The sequence below is a fragment of the Mytilus trossulus genome, chromosome 8 (assembly GCF_036588685.1).
Source record: "Mytilus trossulus isolate FHL-02 chromosome 8, PNRI_Mtr1.1.1.hap1, whole genome shotgun sequence".
NCBI classification, from domain to species: Eukaryota; Metazoa; Mollusca; class Bivalvia; order Mytilida; family Mytilidae; genus Mytilus; species Mytilus trossulus.
In genome coordinates, this window is record NC_086380.1 from 3,407,762 (window position 1) to 3,424,261 (window position 16,500).

The 16,500-nt window shown below is 35.6% G+C and overlaps 1 protein-coding gene across 1 annotated transcript; it reads right to left on the reverse strand.

Moving 5' to 3' along the window:
• Positions 1-1,439: 1,439 nt before the first annotated feature.
• LOC134681587 (endoglucanase) lies at positions 1,440-4,132 on the reverse strand. Its single transcript, XM_063541235.1, has 3 exons — positions 3,989-4,132; positions 2,897-3,148; positions 1,440-1,820 (listed from the first exon to the last, which is right to left on the reverse strand). Exons 1-3 carry the CDS (start codon positions 4,020-4,022, stop codon positions 1,471-1,473), a joined length of 636 nt encoding a protein of 211 aa, XP_063397305.1. The 5' UTR covers positions 4,023-4,132; the 3' UTR covers positions 1,440-1,470.
• Positions 4,133-16,500: the final 12,368 nt, after the last annotated feature.

Genomic DNA, 16,500 nt, shown 5'->3' on the forward strand with positions numbered 1-16,500 from the left:
TAGGAGCCAGCTGAAACCGGCCTTCGGATGTCGATTTATCTTGCTGTGTTAAAGATCCATTGGTGGCATTAGGTTGTTTTCTGTCATTTTGGTCGGTTTGTTTTCACTTTGACACATTTCCCAGTCGGGTTGTTGTCATTTTGACACCTTCCCTGCTTCTATTCAAATTTTAACACTTATCTAGACTCTCTTATATTCAGACTGGTTTACAGTTGCATTCACGATTTGATCATTCAGTATCAGAAGTATTTCTAGAGTAGTTCTCGTTATTTTAGCGATTTTTATCCTTACCAAACATGCCTAAGTTGATATATTACCGGCATTGAAAAATAGACAACACAGCAGTTGTTCATTACTGGTAATATATTCACTTCGGTCTTTAATTAGATATAGGTAGATGTGGTATGAGTGCCAATGAGACAACTCTCCATCCCAGTCACAATTTATGACAGTAAACCATTATGGGTCAAGATACGGTCTTCAAGACGGAGCCTAGGCTCACACCGAATAGCAAGCTAGAAAGGGCCCCAAAAATTACTAGTGTAAAACCATTCAAACGGGAAAACCAACGGTCTAATCTATATGAAAAACGAGAATCAAGAAGCACTTATTAACCACGTAAACAGACGACAACCACTGAACATCAGATTCCTTAGATTCCATCAGAGTTAAACCTGATAACAATACGGTGTCGCTAGTCGAAGAGATATCATAGCTCTAATATAAACCTCTATTCATACTGATCGTTTTGGTCAATGTTTTGTTTTATGTGTATTATTTTGTTTAGCAGAGATGTTTTTGTCATCCTTCTAATTATTATTTTGTCTGCCTTTTTATCTTCTGTCCCTTTTTACAGTCTTGAGAGGATTATTCAAAATGTCTGCTACTTTAGATTGTGTCAATAATGGTGCACGTCTTTGTTTTGCTGTTCTGTATACCTCCCTTCTTGTTTTTCTTTTTTCTTTTTTGTATATCTATTTCCCCCCCCCCCCACCCACCCACCCCCACCCCAACCGGCCCAAAGGGTGACTTGGGAATCGATGTATGGTCACTTGGTCTTCTACTTAAAGCAACCAACAATCAATCAATCTATTTTCCTTTGGGTTTTTTTCCGTTGTTTTCATTTTTTTCTCACAAAACCGAATGAATTTGAAATGCAAAAAAGAGCCATTTTATTTTTTCTTCACAAATACCTTTCGGCATATATTATAACATTGAAAATGGAAATGCGGAATGGGTCAAAGAGACAACAACCCCATAATAGAACAGACAACAGCCTAAAGCCACCAATGGGTCTTCAGTGCAGCGAGAAACTCTCGCACCCGGAGTTTGGCTATCATTTGTTTATGCCATTACAATAGCACTACAAGCACCACTTCTTTGCATATGGTTTGATAGTTTGGGAACAACAAAAATATATTAATTATTTATTTTATTGATCAATTTTGATATTGTTATCAGTTGAAGCCTTTATAAAGATTCATTACTTGTTTCGTTCAGACCTCGTTTGCCTTGATGAGCACATTGGCATTGTCCATACATGCTATTACTTGGTGTCCTATGATCATGGTTGTGCTCAGAGTCACAGTTGACTACCTCCCATGTTGTTTCTGGATTGTTCCATCCCATTCCTGTTACTTGACTTCTACCATTTTCCAAATCCAAATGAAGTTCGTATCCATATTTGTTGTGACCACCGTATTGTGACCCTTGGTTGCACCAGTCTTGATTTGGGTATATGTTCGGACATAGATTTGTGATCATGAAGGTTTTAGAGAGTCCTTCACGAACTGGTCCTCCTTGGCCTGGAACGTAACCCCCTACAATACAAACATAATAACATACCGTCACAATTATCATAATCGTAACAAATGAACCAGCAACATTTATGAAATCTCAATTTGGCTGGGGGAGGCGTTGCACTTCTTATATACAAGGTGATAGGACGAAACACTGGTATAGTCACCTTTTCAAGCTTGACATTATGTGATAAGGTCGGGGAAATTACCAGAAATATATAATAAGTCAATAAAGTTCCCATAACGTCTTCGTCTGTCATCTTTCTTGGTGTTCCCGGCTGTTTTTTTATCAACCTATGTTTCTCTTTTTGCACTTTGGTATTTTAGATTACAGACCATTACACACCACATGAAACTCAAACAATATGAGAAAATGTTACATTTTACCTACGCAATATATGAAAAGGTATGAAAAGGTATAAATTTTTAAAGTCAAAATTATATGAAAAGGGTGGGGTTACAGAATCGAAGTGGCAATCCTATCAATTGAGTATTGAAGTAGCCCCCCCCCCCCCCCCCCGAACACAAACAATGAAATTGTGTCAAACCTCCCTTACATCTTATTCCTACCATTATATATTGTATAAACAATCTTGGGCAAGCACCGTTTTAGGTCTGACGTTTTGGATATATGCGTCCAAAACTCTCGATCGTACCTGTTGGAGCTTTCTTACAGACATTTCGCACGCTGAAAAATCGTATCATACGTCTAAGTTACAGCCACTCGAACGCACGCATGTATGCACGCACGTTGGTGGAATGTTTTCCCCTAAACAGTACATTTGCTGTTTTTTTCTACTTTCAAAAATCTATCAATGTTAAATATTTGATCCATACATAATCATCACTGGTTTGATATACCTTTTACAAGTTAATAAGTACACGAACACAGGATAAACTTGTTATCTTATCGATCATGTCTAGTACAATGTTTTGGTAAATGATGCAAGAAAATATATTACGTATATTAGGCCGTGATCTATAGTTGTTAGTTTATGTGTCATTTTGGTCTCTTGTGGAGAGTTGTCTCATTGGCAACCTTACCACATCTTCTTTCTATAGGTATTTATATATAACTGTATTGAACTTGATAATACCTGTTGTTGTCAGTTTTATACATTGGCCACAGTGCTGTCCACACCATCCTTTGTTTCCACTATCAAAGTACATCTGACTAGCAGCGGCAACAAAACTTCCAGCGTTCCAGCCAAATTGAGCGTCGCCACTTGCTGGTCCACAGCCACAAGCTCCCTTGTGCGAATCGTGGTAGTTGGTAGTTGAAGCGCATGATTTGCCATTATATCTTCTTGGGTTACCAGAACATTTCTGATTGGCCGAAACACTGTACACTGAAAATTTATATATTCTTTTGTTAAAATGATTTGATAATATATGCCTGTTGCTTTTACATGTTTTATAGTGCTATCAGAGTTATAACTTGAAATACTGAAGTGTTTCTTTAAGCTGGATACAACAGAGCAGGAATAAGGGCTCGCTCGCACTCCCTCTCTCGTTCTTTTCAATAATTAAAACGTGAAAAAATAAATTAAATACCAAACTGAGCCTTTATCCTACCTTCGGGAGCAGTCTATGGCAACATCAAAGAGAATAAGACAGTTTGAGTCATCCGCGTTTTAATTCATGAACAAATGATAACCGTTAAGACGAGCATAAATTAGCCGAGCGGATCTAGCAATCTTGTAAGGGAAGAGTATTCCATAAAAATATTTTTTACATTAAATTACCGGTAATTAAGCTTCATTTTAAAAATCTTTAAAAAAAAACTTGTACTAGATACTGACCATCCAGATTTTCAATTCAAATTCTAAAACGTTGAAAGCCAGAAAAAAAGACTTAAAAAACGTTACATTAATTTGAGACCATATGGCCCTAACACATTACTGAAATCTAAATCAGTAGCTGCAAAATTAATGCTCTTATGAATTCAGAAAACTGTTCATATGAAATCCAGGTTTGTTATTGCGTACGAATGTCAAATTGTGGTGTGCCACAATGTGAATGGTCTTAAACGATTGATAATTCATTTCTCAATATATTTTCCGCCGATATCATTTTTTCTATGTTGGGCAAATCGAAGTAGCAGTTTATAAGGAGACCCCCTAATTGACGTAACAGCTGGACTTCTGGCCGTTTAAAAAGCGATTGAAAGCAAGTTGCATTGTACTTACCAAGAACGAGAAGAGACAACACCAAGTAATTCATATTTTCCTGAGATCTGGCAACTTTTGATAAAGAAGAAATAGTTGACGACGGTTATATAAGTAGTACTCTTATCGTTTCAGATCAGGGCTATCTCTCTGATTGTCTTATAAAACCAAACAGGATAGTTCAGAGGTGAAATATTGTAACGTTAGACTATAATTTGGTCTATATTGAAAGCAAATATAATTGCACACATAAATGTGACATGATTCTTCTAAAGAAAACGTACAACACTAACAGAAATTCACCTTGATTGAGTTATTTCCATTAACAATAACAAATTTCAATTAAACAAAAAATGTACTGAGAGGTAGGGGATCTCCTCATTCTGTTCGAAACCACACAAACATCAAGTGTTTGCTTACATTCTTAATTTTCTAATGATGTTATACTCCTTAAACTTATAGCTATTCCTAATATGATACCATGCAAAAACCGATCTTAAAAAAACAGAACTCTGATTTCGTTGTACTCGAACTATATTTTAATTAGATTAATACACAAACATGCAATATAGATTAGACCGTTGGTGTTCCCGTTTGAATGGTTTTACACTAGTATTTTTTGAGGCCCTTTATAGCTTGTTGTTCAGTGTGATCAAATGCTCCATGGTGAAGGCCGTACCTCGACTAATAATGGTTTACTTTTATAAATTGTTATTTGGATGAGAGTTGTCTCATTGGCACTCACACCACATCTTACTATATCTTTAAAATAATTAATAGAAAAGAATAGCAGAAAAACGACGAGCACTTAATTACAGGCTCCTGCCTTGGGTCAGATATATACAGATTGTGTAGGGGTCAAATACATTTCCTTGGGTCAAAATCTCCACCTTACCTGTAATGGTTTACTGTTATAAACTGTTACTAGGGTGTAGAGTTGTCTCATTGGCACGTATACTAATACTTATATACTTATATATATATATATATAAAGTTTGATAGCATTTAAAATAAGATGTAGATGATTGTCAATGAGACAACTTTCCACTTTAGACTTGAAGGACGTGGATGTAAGTATAAATATATATGGCAATGTACAGATTTCAACTGTAACCAAAGCTATACCATAATTCAAATCCTGCATGTCATGACAAAATGTGAAACGATTACAACGAGCAAAACTAAGTCCTAACCTTCGTAAAAAAAATAACCTCAAACAAATATTGCAATCAATTAAAATGAACTGAATAACATATCGCTAGAACAGGCGCATAAAGACAGTCACTGGGTTTGACATGTTTATGTGTGCTAGGCTTTAAACTTAGACGATGGTGTCATAGTTGCAATATCAGCAAACACTTTACAGCAGAATGCATTGAGTGTGCAGGTAAAGGTTATATCTTAGGTAAGCTTGCTTGTTAGCTTAACCGTGAATTTATTATGAGGTAAGGTACACCACCCTCTTTTCGGAGTAGTATTATGCCTCGTTCACACGGACATTTAATTCGAATTGAATTCGAATCGAATTCGCTTTTCGCGTTCATACACTCTTCTTTTTCAATTCGAATTGGCTTATTCGAATTATCCAATTCGCATTAGAAATACGCTTTTCTGAATACGAATTAAAAGTTAGATTGGTTATCTGTCGGACTAGTTTATCCGTAAAGGAGGGTAGTACACCTATCGTAATTGTGACTTCTCTGTTCAGCTAAAAAGCCAGCTAACCAAAGATCTGAGCCAAAGATAATTTCTTTTACCTGCGCACTCAATGCATTCTGCTGTAACTTTGAGTCAATGGTCAGTCTATTTATATTCTTCATGTGAAGCACTGTAAGGCTTTAATTTTGATCAGACACTGTTATGGTCATTATTCTAAAAATATGGAGAGAAAATAGTTTGATAGTTATTTTTTCTTGCTCTAACTAGCATTTTGTTTAAATATTTTTACTATTTCATATTTCTAAAAAAAAAAATGCATTCATTTTAATATCCATTTTAAAAGCAATTTCGACTGTTCCAATACATTTTTTTTTAAATTAAACATAATTCAAAAATTTCTGGGTATGTAATTCGAAAATATTTCAAATATGCCTGAAGATCCCGCACACCTTCTAATTGTCGCATTACAATTTTCAAAGGTCAGACTACGTCTTATCACAAATTACAGAATACCGTCTTATCATGTATTATCATAATACAGGACGAAGTCTGTGATTTTGGCAGTAAGCGGTGTTTTGTTACTGGCATGATCTAAGGTATTCACAAATTTGATAAAAAAAAAATCAGTGTGTGAATTAAATATTTAAAAATAATTGCTGACTGTCTATTTCCAAAAGGATTATCCAATCGTGTGCTATTATTCCCGCGGATGCTGGATACAAATAGGGTATATGATATAAAGTCAACTCCAAGTCCCAGAAGAAGAAAAAAAAACGGGGAAATTCATTTACAAAAAAAACTAAAATTATCATCATAATAACGATACGCGATCGAATGAAAAAGTATTTCAACTGGCTAGGCAAAAACCACAGAGAAACTTAACAATCTGAGCAATATACAATAACAACGTATAATATTACGACAATTATGACAAATAATGAATTGTAATAAGTGTAGTGTGACCTTTGTGTTTATGAATTGTGTCATTCTGTCGTAGATGAACTACTTTCCTTTGTACCTTCAACCTTGTACGATTAACTCAACCTCAAGAAAGCATCAAGTGTTACCTTCTTTTCTGTGATAGATGTGTACAGAAACTGATGACGATGACGCAGATATGTTTTATATCGTTTCATCTCTAGATCATGTAGACAGACCATCACTCGATGTGCCTTATTAACTTCAACTGGTTTAAAGGGTCATTGTCCCACTTTGTCCCACTTTTTTTTAATGTTTAGAGTTCTGATTAGCTTTTTTACCCAACATTATTTTAAGGCTTTTCTACCTCAGGAATCTATTACCTTAGCTGTATTTGGCAACACTTTTAGGAATTTTGGATCTCAATGCTCTTCAACTTTGTACTTTATTTGGCTTTTTGAAACTTTTTTAGATTCGAGCGTCACTGATGAGTCTTTGTAGAAGAAACGCGCGTCTGGCGTTTATAAAATTTAGTCCTGGTATGATGAGTTGATTTATAATTGATAAGTAAAATGTCCTATATAGTAGTCTAAGTTTTAAATAAATGTTTCGGACCATATGAGTATTTGGACCATACGCGGTCATTTGAATTGCTTTTTTTTCCTAACTTAAAAGTTTTTTTAAAACTCCCTTTAAAAACAAAAAGAAATGTCCTTTTAAACTGACACTATAGTAGACAGTCTAAGTTTTAAATAAATGTTCCGGACCATATGAGTATTTGGACCATACGCGGTAATTTGATTTGCATTTTGTTTTCTTTCTAACTTAAAAGTTTTTTGAAACTCCCTTCAAAAAAAAATCCTTGAGTTTTTATACGCCCGTCAAAATTTTGACGGGACGTTTTATGGTATACAAATGTCCAGTGTCCGTCTGTCTGTCCGTCCGTCCCGTCCGTCTGTCCGTCTGTCCGGCGTAAACATGTCGCACCGTAACTTGAGAACGAGTTATCAAAATTTCATGAAACTTAATATAGTTGTTTCTTATGATTGTTTAATGATCTGTATACTTTTTGGTGAAAATAAGATTTAAACTTTTTGAGTTACGGCACTTTGTAACTAAAACAGGGGGGTGTTTTTTTCACACGTCGCACTGTATCTCAAAAACGATTCTTGATTATGACTTAAAACTTTAAACGCTTCTTAGTTATATTAATCTCAATATTTGTATACTTTTTGGTGATGATTCAAAATTTCATTTTTGAGTTATTGAGTATTTTGTAAAAAAGGGGGAGAGGGTTTTACATGTCGCGCCATATCTCAAAAACGGTTCATGATTATTGCTAAACACTTCACACACTTTTTTGTTATATTAATCTAAAGATCTGTATACTTTTTTTTGTTTGATTAAAAATTTCATTTTAGTGATATTTTTTTTTTCAAACAGGGTAAGGGTTTCACGTGTCCCGCCGTGTCTCAAAAACAGTATATGGTTATTGCTTAAAACTTTCTCAGAAACTATTTATGATAAATGCATAAAACTTCCACACAAGACGTCGGGCGTAACATAACCTCATGGCGCAGCTGTTTATCAAATGGATTTTAAAAAAAACTACATGCCATTTAAAAAAAGTATACTCTTAAGTATACGCTTAAGTATTTACAATCTATCTACAATCCTTGAAGTTTTTAAATGGATTTATAAAAAAACTACATGCCATTCAAAAAAAAGTATACACTTATTTACACTTTGCACTATACACAGGACCTGCTTGTTGATTGAGAAACGTTTTCACTTGTCTTTGCACTTTTACACGGGAAGTCAGTCGCCACATACGATTCTTTGTTACTGAATTAAGGCTGTGTACCACCAACAGTGTGATTCACATATCTGATTCACGTATCTGATTCACATGATATGTGATGATCGTGTCGTCTATATTAGTTTCATATATGGCCCCGGGAAATGCAAGTGGGGTAATAACCTCCAAAAAATATGTTCATTTAAAATGAAGTAAGTACATGATAGACTAATCTGACTAACAACCAGACTATTAGAATGTGATTTTCAGTATAGTTGTCGTTTGTTGATGTGGTTCATAAGTGTTTTTCGTTTTTTTTATGTAGATTAGACCGTTTGTTTCGCGTTTGAATGGTTTTACACTAGTAGTTGTTTGGGGCCCTTTATCGCTTGCTTTTCGGTGTGAGCCAAGACTCCATGTTTTAAAACCGTACTTTGACCTATGATGGTTTAATTTTAAAAATTGTTCGGCAGTACATTTAGAAAATTGGAAAACAGTTGGCATGTCAGTTATCTGCTTATCGTCGCTGGGCTTCTAAAATGTCGTATATATGTCGGACTTTTCTGGCTAAAATACTTTTTGACACCAATGGTCTGGGCGGGAGGAAATCTTTGATATTACAAAATAGCATACAGTTAGACCAATCAAAATATGTTAAATAAGATATATTACAAAATTGCCAATGTCAGTTGTTTGTATAGTTTGCTTCCAAAATGATGTATGAAAAAACTTGAAAATCGTTGTAGAATGGCTTTGTGGAAAAAATAATTGTACATTTCTTCATTTCTGTGAAAATAATTTAAGTTCTTGGATAGTCCAAAAATGTCAAAGTTTTTATTTCACTGCTATTTACAAAAATGTTCAAGTTTACATACGACATTTTGGAAGCATGCATTTTGACCAAATTTTCAAAGCCTGTTTGCGAGATATTTTTTTCTAGAAAAATTTGTAATTGACAACATTTTAGAAGCCCAGCGACGTTATGTATTATTGTCATTTTTTTTAATTTTCTTTGGTTACATCTTTTGACATAATTGTTTGGGGCCTTTTATCGCTTGCTTTTCGGTGTGAGCCAAGACTCCATGTTGAAAACCGTACTTTGATCTATGATGGTTTAATTTTAAAAATTGTTCGGCAGTACATTTAGAAAATTGGAAAACAGTTGGCATGTCAGTTATCTGCTTATCGTCGCTGGGCTTCTAAAATGTCGTATATGACTTTTTTTGGCTAAAATACTTTTTGACACCAATGGTCTGGGTGGGAGGAAATCTTTGATATTTATAGATTATCGTTGATCATCTCAACGAGATTGATTTTCTCGCTTGAGCTGGTACAGCGAAAGTGAGAAAAGCAATCGAGTTGAGATGACCAATGATAATCTATTTATCGCTATTTTACCTATGACGACGTTGTCAATTTCATCACGTTCATGTCAATTTCGTTAGCAAAGCCACATGGCCTCCTTAGTTTCTAGTGATAATTATTCCATCTCAAGCGAGTAGCATGATATGAAAATTATCACAAAAATAGATCAAACGAAAAATGCACAAAATAGCGATAATACAAAATAGCATACAGTTAGACCAATCAAAATATGTTAAATAAGATATTTTACAAAATTGCCAATGTCAGTTGTTTGTATAGTTTGCTTCCAAAATGATGTATGAAAAAACTTGAAAATCGTTGTAGAATGGCTTTGGGAAAAAAATAATTGTACATTTCTTCATTTCTGTGAAAATAATTTAAGTTCTTGGATAGTCCAAAAATGTCAAAGTTTTTATTTCACTGCTATTTACAAAAATGTTCAAGTTAACATACGACATTTTGGAAGCATGCATTTTGCCAAAATTTTCAAAGCCTGTTTGTGAGAAAAAAAATTCTGGAAAAATTTGTAATGTACAACATTTTAGAAGCCCAGGGACGTTATGTATTATTGTCATTTTTTTATTTTCTTTGGTTACATCTTTTGACATCAAACTCGGACTTCTCTTGAACTGCATATTAATGTGTGTATTATTATGAGTTTACTTTTCTACATTGGCTAGAGATATAGGGGGGTTAAGATCTCATAAACATGTTTAACCCCGCCGCATTTTTGCGCCTGTCCCAAGTCAGGAGCCTCTGGTCTTTGCTAGTCTTGTATTATTTTAATTTTGTTTCTTGTGTACAATTTGGAAATTAGTATGGCGTTCATTATCACTGAACTAGTATATATTTGTTTAGGGGCCAGCTGAAGGACGCCTCAGGGTTTGGAAATTTCTCGCTACATTGAAGACCTGTTGGTGACCTTCTGCTGTTGTTTTTTCTATGGTAGGGTTGTGTTGTCTCTTTGACACATATTCTCCATTTCCATTATCAATGTTTTACAGTGAGACTATACAATCACAGGCACTTGTTTCTATCCATGAGAAGGTCTGGATGGTTTACCTCCCCAAGGATAGAAACAAGTGCCTGTGACCACAACCCGTCTATAAACGGTATTGCCGAAACGAAATATCCATTAATGTTGTCATGAAGAAATTCTATAACTTCATCACACCTCCAAGTGTGTGTATCTTACATATTTACCTTTTACACACAGGCACTTGATTCTATCCATGAGGAGGTCGACTATCCACATGAATAGAAGAAGGTGGCTAATTTTGCAATCGAGTAGACTTTTTAAAAGATTGATTGTAGTTGAGAAATCAGTGTTCTGTGTGAAATCAGTGTACCAGTCGTGATGGTGGTAAACCTTAACTAAGTTTACCAAATATCGGTGGTTACAATAATGCTAGATCAACTAGATCAAGCCCGATCAAGACAAATTACGTGATCGGTAGACTGGTTTGATTCAATCGACAAGAATGTTCGGGATAGTCTATCTTACTTGTCATCGATCTGACTTTCTACCCGAGAGTTTTTGACTTGTCAAAAACAATCGAGTAAGGACCGAAAAGCAAGCCACTCGAGAAGAAATCGAGAATTCGTCGAGTAGCGGTCGAATTGATCGGGAAAGGATCGTATCGAGATCGAGTTCAGTCGGAATACACAAAATTTACCGATCAGTATTCGATCATTTCGACCTTTTCTGGACTAAAATCCGATAATTTCAAGATTAACTCGACCAATGTTCGATCTCTTCCAGATCACTACGACTTCTCTATTTATTTTATCCCAGACCAACTCAACCAATACCCAACCCCTTCGCGACCAAATTCAACCACTCTTCGATCTCCACTCGCCCATACACGATCACACATGACTGGTACTCGTATTGTGAACATTATCTACTGCTTACCTCCCCTGTGATACTAAACAAATATTTTGACGGATGTAAACTTATGCATGCGTACTTTAAATTTGAGTAGAAATAATTATAGTTTTTATTTCAAAAAGGCTTTGCTTTTTACTTATTTTACCAAAAATTTACAAGGGTTACGGGAAAAACAAAGTCTGCAAAATTAGCGATTTCTGCAACAAAAATGATACCAAGTATATCAAATCATTTACAGCTAATAAAACATATTGGTTATGTTAGGTGTCATGGACTTCTGTTTTGAATTTCCTTGGAGTTCAGTATTTACTTTCTATATCCACCCATCGGTGGAAAATTCGTAAAAAAAATAGGACTTGGATAAGACACATGTCCTGATTATGTAGTAATAGATATGGAGTGTTAACATAAAGAGTGGAAAAAGATATCAGAGGGACATTCAAACTAATTCACAGTCGGAAATAAACTGGATAGCACATCCTCACTTTTACGGAAATGTTGTTAACCCTGATCGTAAATTTAGAAATGATCCGTGTAGATCTACTAGTATAAAAAAAAAGATGTATGACAATTGCCAACGAGACAGCTCTTTACAGAACACCAAATGACATAGAAATGATTTATAACAACTATAGGTCACATTACTGTTTTCATTCGAACTTTTTTACGTAATTTCCAACAAAATGGAGACGAAAGACAAATATTTTTTTTTTATTTGGAGCGAATTTTTGTTAAGTTAGTGCATGTCTCTCATACTGCCCACATGTGGTCGGCGTGTCAGCCACTGCCTCACCTAGATTTCTCGGCGCCCGTTGCTGTCTACACCTTCTTGTTCGTCTTCTTTTCACTCCCCAAGCTCCGTTACAACTATTAATCGGTCTCTGATCACTTACCACCTTGCCCACAAATCCAATTGCTTTAATTCTATATCTTTAAATGTATGATTTTAATCGGATCTTCTGAACATAACCAATGCTGAGTTCACACGTAATTCGAATTCAATTCGCATTAAATAATTCGAATTAGTTTAATTCGCATTCAAACCGTTTTACGACATAACGTCATTCTAATTCGAATTACAATGCGCGTCAAATTCGCTTTAAATACTGTCCAAACGACGTTACCCTTTAGTTCGTATTAACAAAAGCGTATTTCTAATGCGAATTGGATAGTTCGAATTAAATTCGAATCAATTCGAATTAAAAAAAAGAGTGCGTAAACGCGATCAGCGAATTCAATTCGAATTAAATGTACGTGTAAACGAGGCATAAATATACGGAAAATGTGTCCATGGGACACTGATAATACCCAAGCTATTATATATAACATTATAAAGGGTAATTACTCAAGAATGGCCACTCAAATTTGCGTTTGAACTGTGTTTTATGGTAATACAGCATTAAGTAGCGAAGCGGCGGAGAATAAAAGTTTCCGACGTTTTTATACAGAAATTGTGCATACCCGATTATCCCTTCGACCCATATACGATCAGGTCGATCTGGTCTGGTCAAGATATCAGACTGAGATCGTGAAAACGTTGATTTGGTCTACCTACTGCTAGTCGAGTAAAGATCGTGTAAAGATCGTGAATGGATCGGAATTATCGAATAAGTATTTAGTTTGTTGTCAGGATGGAGTCCTAATGGGGTCGTGAACTGTCGAGTAAAGGTCGTGTACAGTCGGATGGCGGTCGGGTAGAAGTCGTGAACAGGCCCGATCAAGATTTTGGTTGAGCTTGGTCGTGAGAATTTGGACAATCAAATCCATCGAGTTAATCTGATCGGCAGTGTGACTTTTGATTTAAGCCTAAGTCCCAATAGACCACGATCGCATCACGCTCACTGCGATCTAATATAAATTCAGATCGTGGTGATCTCGATTTATGAGCGGCATGAAAATGTTATTTGTCGTTTCAATCATTTTGCTACCACTTCCTCATTACGCTTCTCTAACGATCCTGCTACGATTCTATCATGTTCTTACCACGCTTTTTCTGCGAACTCACGATTATCACGTTCTTTTTTCTCTCATCGCGTTCTCACTACAACCATATCACGAATTATCCGATCTTATCACACTTCGACTGCGATTAAAGCATACTCTTACCACGACCATACTACGATCATAACACGTTCATACCACGATCTTAAGTTACTTTCCACTCAATATCGTGTTTGATAAAAATATGGTTTCATTACTTCTATTTCTCATTGATGCGTAAAGTTTCTCGGACAGTCATGCTACCAAAATCTACGCAAGTGTAAGCGAAGAGTTAGAGGCAGGGGTAGATCTGATAGTAAAGAATCCAAAACACTATATGTGTCGGACCAACCAACCTGAATCACAACTTATTGCTAGTCCATCAAGATGCTTTAGTGAACGATAGTAGCGATGCCACAGATGTGTCAAGAACAATAAGCGATACAGGACAAGAGGTCCAAATAATTATAAACCGACAAAAAAAGCTTGAGAGATTTAATAATTTTATATGAAAATGACAATGAGCATCATGATCGTTTAGTATGAACGTTAGAACAGCGTGATGAGGACTGCATGGACGTACTAAAATCGCACTACGGTCTTGGACAGTGTGGTATAAGCGTGGTATAAACATCGTGCAAGGCAAGCGTGTTTGCCCGGGTTGTGGTAAGAACGAGATTGTCGTTGTAAAGTCGCTGTGTTCCGGTACCGGTAGCACAATCTCCCCGACTAGAATCGCTCTTTTGCAACGCTGTCGCTACGATGGTACCGCGACCTTTGCGACCTTCGCTACGATGCTATCGCGACCTTTGCGACCTTAACACGATCTTACTGCGCTCTCACTACGCTTCTACTAAGACCTGATTTTGCCACGACCGCACCGCGATTGTTTTGAACATGTTCAAAGTTGGCCACGCTAATCACGATCATTTTTTGTTTATTGAAAGAAGTTACAGGAGAGGACCACCAACTGGATCACCAGATAATTGTCAATCCTAGTCAATTAAGATTTGATTCTAAAACACCTACCACACCCCCAGGTTTTGAATTCTCGACCTCGGCTTTGACAGGCTAAACTGAGCTATTTTAGTTAGACCACTCTACCACCAAGACCCATGCATAGGTAAAAAACAGATTTTGCGTATGTTTTCTAGATTTGATTATACCTTCTGCTGTTGTGTTTTTTTATTTTGGTCGGGTTGTTGTCTCTTTGACACATTCCCCATTTCCATTCTCAATTTTATATTTTGAATTTTTGTTAAATAGATAAGAAGAATATGGAGTCTCAACCGGGCAAGGGGAGGTAATACCGTTGTTTAACTCCTCAAATTTCCTAAGTGTTTTTTTTTAAGGGAAAACAACTTTTTTTTTACTTGAATATACACTTGTTTTACAAGTCTTCTTTAAATATCAGATGTATACTACTAGTAGCTAAAATTGACTATTATTTAGGGTCCTGTTAATTAATAAAATGTAAGTCGAGCTCTAGATTTGGAGGGTTGACGAATGTGAAATTTCAAAAAAACTGTTATTTGTTAAAAGTGCATCTGATATTTATTTTTTTATATATATATAATATTATTTCTGAAAGCAAGACTGAAGTGGACAACTAAATAATGAGGACATGAACCTTCTTGGCAGTCGAGAATCAGGACAGCAGCTCTAAGTAAGATGGTCAATTAAATCTTCAACCAAGCCTGAGACTTGACCGGTGAGTTGAAATGGTTCACATATGATAAAATTATTTGTTTTTTTAAGTTTTTTTGTTTGATTTTGAGAATATCTACATCATTGGTTACTGTAGTTATTAGTATTACAGCCTATTGCATTGAGTGTGTAGGTAAATCTAATATCTTTGGTTAGCTTGCTTGCTATCTGAACCGTGTACTACAGTCATTATTAGTCAGGTCCTTTAAAAGTATTCTGTCTGTCTGTAGGACTAGTATACTTTGGAAAGTAGGGTAGTTTACCTTACATAATAATGACTTCACGGTTTAGCCAACAAGCTAGCTAATCAAGGAGTCTTCTACCTTTCCCTACACACTCAATGCAATAGGCTGTAAATGTGTTTGCTTGCTACCTTTGGTATCAATAAAATTGAGAATGGAAATCTTGAATGTGTCAAAGAGACAACAACCTGACCATAGAACAGACAACAGCGGAAGGTCGCCAATGGGTCTTCAATGCAGCGAGAAACTCCCGCACCCGGAGGCGTCATTCAACTGGTTCCTTACCAAATATCTATACTAGTACAGTGATAATGGACGCCATATTCAACTCCGAAGTATACGTTTAGATATTGAATATAACAAGTTCATAAGAAACGAAATAAGGCATATTTTTTCTTCTGATCTTAGGTGTAATTTGATTTAAAATAAAGATATATTTTCCTTCAGGTTTTTAAAATTACAATGTTTTCTTGTTCTTGAGGGTATGACATGGATATCTGATATTTTTAACATGTTTGGTAATAATCAAAGTCCATAATAATAGTTTTTGACATCAATCAATTTTTAGTTAGTTTTTTCCTTTGAATTCTTTTACATTTGTCATTTCGATGCCCTTTATAAAGGACTATGTAGTATTGGCTTTGTCCATTGTTGAATGACATACAGCGACTGATATAGCTGTTGATTTCTGTGTAATTTGATATCGTGTGAAGAGTTATCTCATTGTCACATCTTCTTATTTTCACAATTGGCGTCGTATCTCAAAAACGATTTATGATTATTGCTTAAAACTTTACACACTTCTTAGTTCTATTATTCTAAAAAATTGTATACTTTTTTGTGATGATTCAAAATTTTATTTTGGGGGATATTGAGTTTTTGTCGAGCCTGCGACTTTTGTCGCAGAAAGCGTAACATAGGGATAGTGATCCGGCGGCGGCGGCGTCAGCTAACTTCTTAAAAGTTGTATATT

What these genes read in the sequence shown, in the direction of transcription:
- LOC134681587 (XM_063541235.1), bottom strand. Translation starts at nt 4,022, where the DNA reads ATGAATTACTTGGTGTTGTCTCTTCTCGTTCTTG. An exon ending in GTTGTCTCTTCTCGTTCTTG is followed by an intron (nt 3,149 to 3,988) that starts GTAAGTACAATG and finishes ATAAATTTTCAG; the next exon opens with TGTACAGTGTTTCGGCCAAT. An exon ending in TATAAAACTGACAACAACAG is followed by an intron (nt 1,821 to 2,896) that starts GTATTATCAAGT and finishes TTTGTATTGTAG; the next exon opens with GGGGTTACGTTCCAGGCCAA.